Genomic DNA, 13,385 nt, shown 5'->3' with positions numbered 1-13,385 from the left:
TAAACCCTACTTAGAAAAACATATTTCCTACAGGGCTACAGCTATTCAAAATGATTTTATTATCAATGTCAAGAAATTTGCATAAAACATTAAAGTACTTATAATTTGGGACAAAGTGTTTTCTAAAGATCTGACTACTTTTTTTCCCTTGATGTTCTCTTTTCCTAACCATATCAAGTACCTTTTGGGAAACAGTCTAGTGCAGCGACTTTCAAACCTTTTTGAACACAACCCACAGGAAGAAAATCACTTAATATTGCATGACCATATTCACATATACACACATATAACTGAAACAAAAGTTTCATGAAACAATAATTTCCCTCAAGACATATGATGCACTCTGCTATTTTCTCTATTCTACTCTACTCCATTAAAAAAATAAAAAGGCTGGTTGTGTTGTGTGATTTCCCAACTCACTTATGGCTTTTACAACCTGCAATTTATAAAAATCATTGATCTAGAGGAAAAATTCCCTAAATTCAGTGACCCAGCTTTGAAAACAGTTCTCTAAGTAACCAGAATCAGGTCACTTAATCTCTTTCTTTCTGAGTCTTCCACTTATTGTACAGAGCTCAACAGTCAATAAGAAAATGCATCTAGGGAGATGAGCTTGGTGCTTTGTGTCGGCCTAGAGGGGTGGGATAAGGGAGGGTGGGAGGAAGACACAAGAGGGAGGGGATATGGGTGTGTGTGTGTGTGTATATATATATATATATAGCTGATTCACTTTGTTATACAGCAGAAACTAACATAACACTGTAAAGCAATTATACTCCAATAAAGATGTGAAAAAAAAGAAAGAAAATGCACCTAAAAAACCCCAACAAACCAACTAACCATATCATTGTGAGCAAACTTTAGTATTAGTAAGCAAAACTAATAAACCAGGCAATCTTTCACTCAAGAAGAATCAGATCCAAAACACCCCAATAATTCATCATGTTATCATCAATACATAATTAGGTGCCTTCCTAAAGTAGGCCCTGTGAAACTGAGTTTGAGTCGATGGCTCACTCCAAGATTTTGACTGTATTGCTAGGAAACCAACTCATCCTTCACCAAACAGCTAAAACCCCACCAAGTGACTCCAAGTTACCCAGTATAATTAAAATAAACTGCATGGCAGCGGCACTATCAGATTTTTTTTTAATAAGTCAGATTAAAGCTCTGAAATAGCTCCAGCATCTTTTAAATACGTTTATGCAACGGCCCACTGGGCTATGTCACATCACATACTACACAGGATAGCACATCCCCACTGGGATACTCCAAAGGAAATCTCTACAAAGATTTATTTTCTAGGAAATTTTCCTATGGCAAAAAACCACACAAAAAAACAAAGAGCCTATTTTGCGGTCAAATGCTCTGCCACTGAGCTATACCACCCCCCCCCCCCAAAAACTATTTTGAATTGGTTTAGGGCACGAGTGACCAACTAGCAGATAGTTGTAATACTCCAAAACACTCCAAATTTTGTATACAGCCTTGTAATTCAGCTTAAATGAAAAAAGGAAACAACATGGTGAAAAGTTATATTACAGTATATCTCACTTAATACTATATTATAGTATATAATATAATACGCTATATTATATTATCCACTTAGTGCCACAGGACAAAAATACAACCCTATGTGTCTGGTAGTTCCAAGTTAATTACCACTATGATAAAACCATTAAGGTAATAATTCAAATGACATTTTGGACATTAGATTTTTTTTTAAAGTGGAACACATTAATGACCATATGAGAACCTGATATATACTTAACGAAAATTAATGGTAAATAGGCCAGTCATCATAACTACTTCTCTACTTTCTATTAAGTTCCTTAGGAAACATGTCAAAAGCCCAAGTCTTTAATACTTACTTAAATACAAGTCTGATTTGAGTGTAAATCATTTCTATGGTATATCTGATACACTGCATGAATATTTTCAACAAAAAGCACAAAATTCAGCCAACATTGAGTTCACTAGAAAATTTAAAATGAACAACTATTAGCTAGAAATTAAAATATTTACATTGTGATTAGTAATGAACTGGTCAGTTAAATGTATTATTAAAGTGAAACATGAGAGCTGCAAGTTCAGAGCAGCTGGGATGTATAGGAGAAGGGAGGTATGGCCCCCTCACCTACAATTAAACAATAATTCACACAGAAGGTACTTTAAGACGTTCTTGAAAAAAAGTGAGGGATGTAAACGAACTATGATGGAAATGTTCGACCCTTAAGATTAAAGGAAAAAAATTGGAAAAAATAAATGACATGAAGAGAAGAACATCAGAACAAACAGACAAAGGGCCAGGAAATAGGTCTCAGTGGGCGGAACAAAAATATGGGGTAGAGGAAGAGTGCAATGGAAAAGGTCAACAGATCAGTATCATAAGCTGAATGGTCTCTGAACTGACTGCTGAGAGCTGAGCTCTTTTAGGTGGAAAGAGGAAGGATGCTGAAAGGACTTAAAATGTAGTATGAATAGAAAAGAACTTTCTCTGCACTGTTCCACTGCACTGAATCACAGCAGAGATAAGAGGGAGTAAAAGGAAGAAACGCAGCAGAGTCTCTGTGTGTCCGTAGATACGGACCAGCATCAGGTAATATCAGAGATAAGCTATGGAGAATAACCTTGGAGGCCACTTTGCTTCTGTTACAAATGGGCTAGTTCATTCATTCAACAAATATAAGCAATACTGTATACACTAATGTGTATTTTGCTAAGCGCTGGGCAGGATACAAACATATCATAAGTCACAGTCTTTGCCCTCAGGAACTTACCATCAAACAGAGGACATACAATTACCAAAACTAGCAAGTGCCCCAGGGGTAGTTCAAAGTAACTGCTACAGGGTGTAGAAGTAAACATTCTCACTCCCAGCTAGTGTGACTGGGGTGGGAGTGGGGGAGTGGAGGTGGAGGAGAGGGTGCACTTTACTGATGAGGTAGCAGGAGCAGAGCTTTAAAGGATGAATAGAATTTCAGATGCTGGAGATGAAGGGAGCAGGGATTCAGGAAGGCAGGGAAACCTCTGGGTTGGCTGGGAAATAACTATAAAGAAAAGAGAGAAAAGAAAAAAAGGAGACTGGAGCCAGACTATAGCGGTGTTTTTAATCTCCAGTTCACTAACACCAGCATGCATACGTTTGACAAGCGTTTTTCAAATTCTTAATCTATCACAGAATTTTTCCTAGGAAAAGAAAAATTAACTGAGTTTGAAATTTCACGATTGCACAAGAAAACCATTCCTAAATTTAATAAGTCTTACAAAAAATAATCAGTTCTACTGAAAGAGGCCAGATAGAGTAAACTGGCTGGATGTCCTCAAACAGGTCACAATGGAGTCGCTGTTAGTGAGAACTTCTCACACTCTGTCCGTGTGCTTTAACTCAATCCAGGAGGACTACCTCTCACAGGAAAGAGTTCAGTCACTACTGCAAAATCAAACTTAGCTTCTACACAAAAAGTATCGAATATGATTTTGGTGCTTCAAATTTTTAATAGACTGGGCTCAAAAAAAGAATCACCAAACTCAATACAATCAGGCTAACAGACTTCAAATCTTTCCTCATTTTGAGTCACTTAAAACATATCCTTATTTGAAGCTTTCATAATATTTCACACTTAGTTTCTCTTTATGGTATCTGGCAAAAAAATCTTAATATTCCTTAACCCAACAGAACACTCCTACTTTATATAAACAGCAGATAACGGGGGTGGGGTGGGATGGATGGACGACATGACCCAGAAATACCTTTTCTCACATTACCTTAACTTGTGTCTTGGTTAACCGACTTGTATAGGGTGGTTATTTTATCTGTTACCTTGGCTGGACCATAGTGCCTACGTATCTGGTCAAACAGTATTCTGGATGTTTCTGTCAAGGTGGTTTTGGATGAGATTAACATTTAAATGGGTGGACTTTGAGTTAAGGGGATTACCCTCCATAACGTGGGTGGGTCTCATCCATCAGGTGAAGGCCTTAATAAATCAAACTGACCTCCCTGAACAAGAAGGAATTCTGCCAGCAGATTGACTTTGGACTCAACTACACCTCTTCCCTTGGGTCTGTCAAACCTGCCAGCCTACCCGGCAGATTCTGACTAACCAGGCCTCCACAACTGCCTGAGGGAACTGCTTAAAAGAAATCTCACTCTCTCTAAATATACACATTCTGTCTCTCTGGAGAACGCTGATTAATACAGATGGTAATGCCAGAACCAGGACTACAGACTATTAGTCAAACGATTTTTTCACTTCCAAGGAGAGGAGAATAAAGAAGAAAGGAGAAGGGTGTAGTCAAAGGAAACAACATAGCTAACTTACACACACCTCTGTTTTTATTTCTCTCTACTTATAGCAAACAGATTAAGTGTATAAGCAAACCAACTTATACATACATATTTTAATGCTCTAAAACTAAAAAGTTTACTTTGGATTCATAAATTATCTCACCAAATAAATACTGAATGTTCTTCCTTTCTAGCCCATTTTTCTTAAAACATCCACATGTGTGTACACATTACCACCTTCAGCCCAACAAGAGTTCCAGCATTATTAGATCTCCACTTCCTGCCAAGGATGACACATCCCAGTTACTGGTCTGCTACTACATAATGATTAGTACTGACAAGATTAATCTTCATTTATTAAGTAACAACTATATATATCAAAGAACTTCATAACTCTGTCATCTCAAGTCAGTATTTCTATTAATAATAAAGCCAATGTTATTAAGTGAAAGCTTCAGTAACATTCTGGGCTATTTTCAAATGGTGTTTTTAGGCTGTCTATGCCAATTATCCACCTTAATATGAAGTTTCTTGTGGCAAGTCAGCAACTTAACCAATTGGTTCAATTATTAACATGAGAAATCTATGTAGGGAATTCCCTGGTGGTCCCAGTGGTTAGGACTCCGCATTTCCACTGCAGGGGGCACAGGTTCGATCCCTGGTTGGGTAACTAAGATCGTGAAAGCCATGTGGCACGGCCAATAAATAAATAAGTAAACAAATAAATATCTACGTAGATCTATTAAGGTTGGTATCACCTCATTTCATCTAAACCTGACTGAAAGGAGCAAAGAATATAATTAACTCGTAATTATATTCATTCTCATAGGGTAAATATCTCATCTGCAAATCATAACTATTTGAGAAGGGGTTAAAAAAAGGCATATCATACAGCTTCTAAAGAATGTTCTTCAGAGTAAATACTTGATTACTTCATATATGAATATCTTATGTAGCTATAGTTGAAAAACTATATAATATCAAACTCCAAAATTTAATTTTCAGTTGGCAGGAAGGTGGGCACATATTTTTAAAAAAACTATGATAATGAATCTTTCCTTCAAGAACTGAAGAATAATTCAAGAGGCAGGTACCTGAAACAGTAGGATCCAGCCTGGGACAGAGCTTATCATTTTAAGGAGACGATGGTGCAGTGTGCCTGTGATGCACAGAAGGGTCAGACGTTTGGAAAGATCACTAAGAAGTCACGCACAGATAGTACAGGAAACCGCACTTCAGATGGGAAAGTCAAAGGAGGCAGCAGCAGAAAAACAACCGCTTACAGTTTACAAAATATTTTGGATGAACACACTTTTAAACAGAGAGCAGTGGCATATCAAGAGGGGTACAGGAGTAGGAGCGGTTTGCCTCAGTGGATGGGAATATTTTATCACTGATACTGTTCAGAATTGCCAGCATACGGTAACAATAAAAAGTAACGGGCTTCCCTGGTGGCGCAGTGGTTAAGAATCCGCCTGCCAATGCAGGGGACACGGGTTGGAGCCCTAGTCCGGGAAGATCCCACGTGCTGCAGAGCAACTAAGCTCGTGCACCACAACTACCGAGCCCGCGTGCCACAACTACTGAAGCCCGCGCGCCTAGAGGCCGTGCTCTGCAACAAGAGAAGCCACTGCAATGAGAAGCCCGCGCAGAGCAACGAAGAGTAGCCCCCACTCGCAGCAACTAGAGGAAGCCCGTGGGCAGCAACAAAGAACCAACACAGCCAAGAATAAATAATAAATAAATAAAATTTTTAAAAGTAACTACTTTTCGTCTGTTTCATTATTATTTTTAAATCAGCTACAGACAGTGCATCCCTCTGCCACCTGCACCTAAGTGCACTGCTCCACTGCCTCTGTCTCCTGGTATGCTACCAACAGAGACTTCTGAGATGACCTGCTCTACACGGTCTCTGTGCCAAAGACAACTTGTTCTGGCCGTATCAATAGAAAGAGCTCTCCCAAGAGAGACACAAAAGAAATCAGACTTCGAAATTATTTTCACCACTGTAGTTAATACTAATGTGAGTAGTTCAGGTATATTATACATTAACATAAAAATTAAATACTGGTTTAAAAATCAGTTTGTATTCATCTAATGAACATACATATTTTAGTGATGAGAAAATACTTACATTAGAAAGAAAATGTAGCGTTATCGTAGCATAATTAACTCTATGGGGAAAAACCAGATTCTATTCTTTTAGAATCATAAAAAAGGTCAGTAACTCAAAAGTAGTAATAGTTTTTCCCTAAGTTGACTCTACCCCTAAAAGCTGAAATTTATTTTCAGCTTCATAAAGAGGCAAAAGATTTTTCATATTTATGTTCTATAAATTCATTGTTTATAAATAAAATAACCTAATTCTATTAAAAATAAAGGAAAATTTTTTGCATAAGGGAAAAAGTTATTTCAACCAAATTTCTGATGTGTTATTGGTCCTACTCTAAATGGTTTCTAGATTTGCCAACTGGAGATAAAATAACTACCGCTAAACTTATTTCAAGGAGATTTACTGAAGACAGATGAAAGAACTAGAAACTAAAACACCTGACTGAAGGCCAGAGACTGAATGCATTAAACACAGAGCAGTCTGGAAAGAATATCTGCGTGAGGGGCAGAGCAGCTCCACCTCCAAGCTGGCGACGGGGTTTTCTCCTAATGTACACATGTGACTAGAGACCAAGTCATCACTTCCAGCATTGTGTTTATAATTGTTGGAAATGAAGGCACACCTTACTAGAGTTCCTACATTACTCAATATGAAAGGGGAAAAGGGGAATTTGAGATTTACATAATTTAAATCTATGAAGATTTAATGAGCAATGCACAATTTAATCACCAATTTAATGCTATATGGGTTTTTTTAAAAAAGGGCATAAACTATTCTGCCATGTGAAATAAAAATAAGAAAGTCAGTTTCTGAAGTTTCTAAATTCGTAAAAATTTATTGCAGCTTAACATGGCAAGGCACTCAATAATGTACTCAATCATGACTATTAAAGGCTGTTGGCGGAGAGACTGCTACTAACATAGTGGGTTTAAAAATAAGCAGGTGAACGCTCCTCTTCTAATATACAACTTAGGATACAGTAGGCTCCAAAGGGTTATTTTCAAGTTACTCATAAATATACCAACTTCTAGAGTTTGTCTGGCATATAATATTCAATGTAAAGCAGGCCAATACGTTATTTACAGACTTGAAAAAACCCCCGAAAGCTTAGCAAAACAAATGTGCCCTCTTTCACCTCTTAAGCACCAGCTTAACGTATGTCAAGAAGCAGGATGCGTTACACAAAAGCACAAGGCTAGGCTAGTTTTGAGACTGTAGCATTCCCACTTCCTCTATAAGGTTTGCAGGCCTGTATAGCACTGATATCTAGAGACAACTAGAAAATCATCCAACTCCAAATGCATCTTTCTGGCTTAAACCTAACTACATTTCAACTTACCAAATCCCTGTGCAACACCCAGTTAGCATGCAGGTAGTGAATCCCATCTAGGATCTGATACAATAGTGACTTCACCATTCCCCGAGGTAACTGTACTGGCTTCTTGTTTGCTTTAGAAGCTCTGTGAAACTTGATTATATGCTGAAAGAAAGAAGAATATCACCAGAAGCTTAAAAAAGGAAAGATAGTTTGATATATAGTATTTTCCTAACAGAAAAAGAAACACTCAGGGATTTCCAAAGATTTGAAAATATAATTTCACGTACTGCTGGATAACATAAATAACCTTAAATTTTCCAAATAACTAGAGCTAAAATGTCATTTCCTAAGCATATGATACGGTCTCAGAAAATAAATGATGACAACAGAGAAGTAGAAGGTAATGTGATTTTATTTTTAAAGTATAATTAAAAATTACTTTCAGAGTTACGTGACCCCTGTTTATCTGGTGAAAATTTTCAAGAAAAGAGTATTTTTTATTCTGTAGTGATTAAATGAAAAAAAAAAAAAAAAAAAAAGAACAGAGTTCTGGCTGGTTGACATAGCATAGATGTGGTACCTATTTACAATACATGAGTTATAAAGAAAGCAAATGGGAAAATATTTCAATTAAGTACACACAAGCACAAAGGAATAACATGTAAATGACCAGTTCACACTGGACATAATTAGAAATATGAAAGCTTCTTCAGACGAGGAAAAAAAGACAGCCTTGTAACATCCATCAAAGCTTTCTAGGTATCAATATAATGTTAGTGGACATCCGGTAAACACAATACCACTTTATAAACAGAAAAATCATTTTACAAATAAATGTACCTCAACAGAAACAAGATCCAATGTTTCAAACTCTTGACAGGTTTCATTTTAATTAAAGCACTCTTAAACTGCAAGAAAATCTACAAGTCAGCTGCAGCCAACTCTGCTGCGTGCACCACTGTGCACATGCCTGCGTCTAATATGCACAAGGCCAGACTCCTGACCAGTATTTGTGAGGGAGTATCAGGCGTATTCTTGAACTTAATAAAAATAATTAAAAGAGGAGTGAGATATTTAATATTATACATTAATCTTTTCATTTCTACTTTCTTATGATATAGAGGTAGAAAATGGGTAAGAAATAACTAATGACTAATGAGTGAAGGAGTTTTATCTTCCAAAGAAAAAATAAAAAGCAAAGGTATATTTCAGAAGGTAAGGGGTATCAGTCAGTACATATGTAGTATGATTAATCTATACTTTAGTAGCAGCATTACATTATATTAACTTTCTTCTCAGTAATTTTTTCAAAGTATTTAAGAAAAGACAAACAAAACAGAGCTACAATAACTCTTAATAATCTAGACTGTTTGTCACTTATCCTAAGAAATGATGTGACAATCAAGTCTGTTCACCTTAAGAAGAACCAGTGGCTCTCAGAGCTTAAAAAAAAAAAGATTAAAATACATTTAAAAAAATTAAAACCTGCCAGAGTAAGAATGAAAGGAACAAATATTTAGGGGAGGTAAGATAATCAACTGATGCCATATACCACTTCTTTAGTTATATTTTCATTAGGGTTTTACATATTACTTTTTTACCAATATTTTATAACTACAAAAAACTACAGTGGGGGAATTTTTTACCTTCATTTTTATTCCAGGGCAATATAATAAATATGCAATATGTATACCATAAGATTTCACCAACACCTAAGTCATTTTTTTAAATGACTCTTTTTACTGCAACTGTTTTCTTACCCTCTGCTGCCTTACCCCAACTAATTCATTTCAATATTCAAATTAAAATACGAAAATAAAATGGATAAAGAATAGGTTTTAATAAACTGAATCATCATTTGGTTTTTATTAAAATGAGCATTAAAAGTACTTATTTGGCTTAAATGAGTATTAATAAGATGATGATAAAGCCAATGGTGACTATATGCACAACATTACAAACAGTATAATTTGTGAAAGCATAATTATACCTACATATAAAATTAAATATTACATACCAGTTTGTGAGAAACCATAGTGAATACAATGCTATCTCCTATGCTCAACTATGTTTTATTACAAATCACGTTTATAAACCAGCCTGGAAATTTACTCATAAATTTGGATTATATAATTTGATTTTATGTTAGATTTCAGTATGATGAATGTTCAATTCAATATTGGCCACCCTGATTTAATGAATTTTTATTAACAGAATCCTAATTTGATTAGATTAGATCTCTTTTAAAAGAACAGAAGCCAACAAAAAAAGAAAAACATATTTACAACTAGCATGAACCTTGGACAATAGTTTCATAAAACAGAGAGAAAATTTCATGTGTCTATTTTCTGTTTGAAAACAGTTCTTTCCAGATAAATTATAAAAATAATTTGAATCAAACCACATTTAGTCATGGAAAACAGGAATCTACAAACAGTATGAAAATATTTTTTTATAAAACTGAAAGCATATGACACCAAAATAAGTTTCAGTTTCTGAAGTCTGTTAAAGTTAAAATTATGTAAATGAGGATACTTCTGGAAATTAGCAAAAGAGTTTAAAACTATTTAACTATTTTCAGAAGGTGAATTTACTTTTAAACAGTTTTACTAGGATTTGTGTTAGTTTTATTTCAAAATTTTGTATTTGCATTTACGAACTACAGCTGAATGAAAGAATAAATTATTTTGAAGATTTTGAAATTGAGCCAGGATACTATAATCCCTTGCGTATGTTTTCTCTTTTATTTAGCTCAATAAATGCACAGCCACGCTAATTTAGTAAAGATAGACAGGATGCAAAACACAGTGAAATATTTAAAGACCTTATTACTTAGTAAATATCAGAAAAATATATCTCACAGTACTGAAGTAGTTGCTAATGAATTAACTTGACGTAATACTGGGTTTTGTTTACTTGTTTTGTTTTTTAAACTGAAATCTGTGTTAACATGTTCTTCACCCAAGACCGATCAGGATATAAGTTTTGTATGTTTCAAAATTATTTGGGCTATCCTATTATAGATTTTCATCTATATATATTATTAATCTTATCCCCAAGATGGCCTTTCAGGTTTTTTTTTAAAAATGTAGCTGTTATATTTAATAAAGGAGTAAATTTTATAGTTACTTAAGGCTTCTGTAAATCCTATTTTAAAAATAATCTGCTGAGTAAATGCAAGATACTGAGTCAGCTGTTTGTATTTTACCTATTTAGACAGGATAAATTTAAATTCTTAGCTTATAATAATGTTTATCAATACAGAATCATTTTTTCGTTATATTAGCTAAACTAATAAATATAATTACTTGACTTTGAGAATCAAAGTCTGGTGATCTAAAAATATTCTTATCATAAAATAAAAGCCACAACAAAATAAAAGCCACAACAGACTCTATTTCCATAACAATCTCATTTTGTAGTAGACCTCTCTTCTACAAAGAATTCTTCCTATATAAGAATATGCCAAATTCAAGTGTGTACAATATTGAATTTCTGCCACTGAAAATAAGAAATACATTAGAATACTGAATATCAATTGTGAATGATACCCAATAAATGATTAACAAGTTTTCTACTGTACTTGTATAGAACACTTAGTTTATAAGGCTTTGAATACAAAATTGTTCTCCAGGAAAATCCTGTAAAAAAGAGCAGTAAAAGTATTATATTTTACAGATGGGGGAAACTATAGCTTCAGAGCCATTAAGAGATTTGCCTAAGGTCACATGACAAATGACAGACAGGCCCATTAGATCTCAATCTAGTCCTTCAAACATAACATATTCATTTCCCTATCACCTTCTCATCTTACATTTCTTTACATTACAGAAAAAAAGGAAATATGCTGCTTTTAAATTTTATAAGAAAATAGTTATTACTGTTAATTTTTCTATTTTATCAAAAATCTAAAGCTAGGAAACAATATTGAAGAGTTGTTTGTTTTCTGTAGTACGTCACAAAGGTCAAACTGATATGACCAAAAGTAAAAATACAAAGCAATACTCTAGTGTTGGTAACTCCTCAACCACATTCTAGGAAGTTACTTTTATTTTAAAAATGTAAATCTCATACGAAGATGAGCTCCCAAAATTGTTTTCAGTCAGTCCCTCTTAATCCCCAACTGAAACCATGGCTCCATGTCCACCAACAATTCACCTTACCCAGAGGTCATGTTCAGCGTAGTCAAACAGAAGCCATACTTTCCTATCAGCATGAGACAGAAACACCTTCTGAAGAGAGATGACATTTGGATGCTTAAGCTCTCGAAGTAACTGCAAAACAAAGGAGACTCATTAAAAATCTTTGCCATAAAAATAGCATTAAAAACCCCATACCATTTGTAATTCAAAGGCAATACAAACCTAATGGCAATCAATCCTAAAATTCTAATAAGTACCCATACAATTTTGAGATGCCCATACAAATGAGTAAAAATCAGTGGAGAAAAGATACTGAAAAGATACAACTGTGTAAATCTGTCTGTATGGTTGCTATTGTTTAGCTGGTTTCTTTTTTTGTTTTGTTTTAATGTTTTTATTATGGTAAAATATATACATAACATAAAAATTACCATTTTAACCATTTTCAATTCCGAAGCATAAGTACACTCACAATGTTGTGCAATCATCCCCACTATCCATTTTAGAACTGTTTCATTATCCTAAACAGAAACTCTGTACCCATTAAACAATAACTCCCCACTTTCCTCTCCCCCTCAGCCCCTGGTAACCTCTATTCTACTTTCTGTCTCTATGAATTTGCCTATTCTAGGTACCTTATATAAGTAGAATCATACAGTATTTGTCCTTTTGTGTCTGGTTTATTTCACTTAGCATAACGTCTTTAAGGTTTATCCATGTTGTAGCATGCATCAAAATTTCATAGCTTTTTAATGGCCGAATATTGGGTTGGCCAAAAAGTTCCTCCGGTTCTTAAGTAAAAATTAAAGACACATTTTTCATTTTCACCAAGAACTTTACTGAACAACGTATTCACCGTTTTGTTCCACTACTTCTGCCATTTTTCACGCAACTTCATAATTCCATCTTCCTAAAACTTTTTATCTTTTTGAGCAAAGAACTGTTCCAGGTGCCTTTTACAGTCTTCCAGGGAATGGAAATTTTTTCCATTAAGAGAATTTTGTAAAGACCGAAATAAATGGAAATCCGAAGGTGCAACGTCTGGTGAATACAGCGGATGAATCAGAACTTCCCAGCTAAGCTCTAACAGTTTTTGCCTGGTCATCAAAGAAACATGTGGTCTTGCATTATCCTGATGGAAGATCATGCATTTTCTGTTGACTAATTCTGGACGCTTTTCGTCAAGTGCTGCTTTCAGTTGGTCTAGCTGGGAGCAGTACTTGTTGGAATTAATCGTTGGGTTTTCCAGAAGGAACTCATAATAGAGGACTCCCTTGCAATCCCACCATATACACAACCCTCTTTGGATGAAGACCAGCCTTTGGTGTGGTTGGTGGTGGTTCATTTCGCTTGCCCCACGATCTCTTCCATTCCACATTATTGTACAGTATCCACTTTTAATCACCCGTCACCATTTGTTTTAAAAATGGAACGTTTTCATTACGTGTGAGTAGAGAATCGCACGCGGAAATACCTTCAAGAAGGTTTTATTCTCTTTAACTTATGCGGAACCCATACATC

At 35.1% G+C, this 13,385-nt stretch overlaps 1 protein-coding gene across 10 annotated transcripts in view; it reads right to left on the bottom strand.

Moving 5' to 3' along the window:
* CDK8 (cyclin dependent kinase 8) overlaps window positions 1–13,385 on the bottom strand; it is a 243,372-nt gene that overhangs the window by 173,114 nt on the left and 56,873 nt on the right. For 8 of the 10 annotated variants that reach the window (XR_014236821.1, XM_082365098.1, XM_082365093.1 and 5 more), the window contains 2 exons: window positions 11,886–11,996; window positions 7,744–7,884 (listed from right to left, as the gene is read on the bottom strand). Coding sequence is in view for 8 of the 10 variants with exons in the window: in XM_082365098.1 (XP_082221224.1) it covers window positions 7,744–7,884; window positions 11,886–11,996 (252 nt within the window). In the remaining 2 variants the exon portion in view is untranslated. Of the gene's footprint in view, window positions 1–7,743; window positions 7,885–11,885; window positions 11,997–13,385 lie in introns of those variants that run through there. The other 2 variants (XM_082365095.1, XM_082365091.1) reach the window with 2 other exon arrangements.

Source organism: Balaenoptera borealis, assembly GCF_965194805.1.
Source record: "Balaenoptera borealis genome assembly, chromosome: 18".
NCBI classification, from domain to species: domain Eukaryota; kingdom Metazoa; phylum Chordata; class Mammalia; order Artiodactyla; family Balaenopteridae; genus Balaenoptera; species Balaenoptera borealis.
The sequence above is the reverse complement of the archived record's forward strand: the minus strand, read 5'-3'. Positions and strand labels throughout refer to the sequence as shown.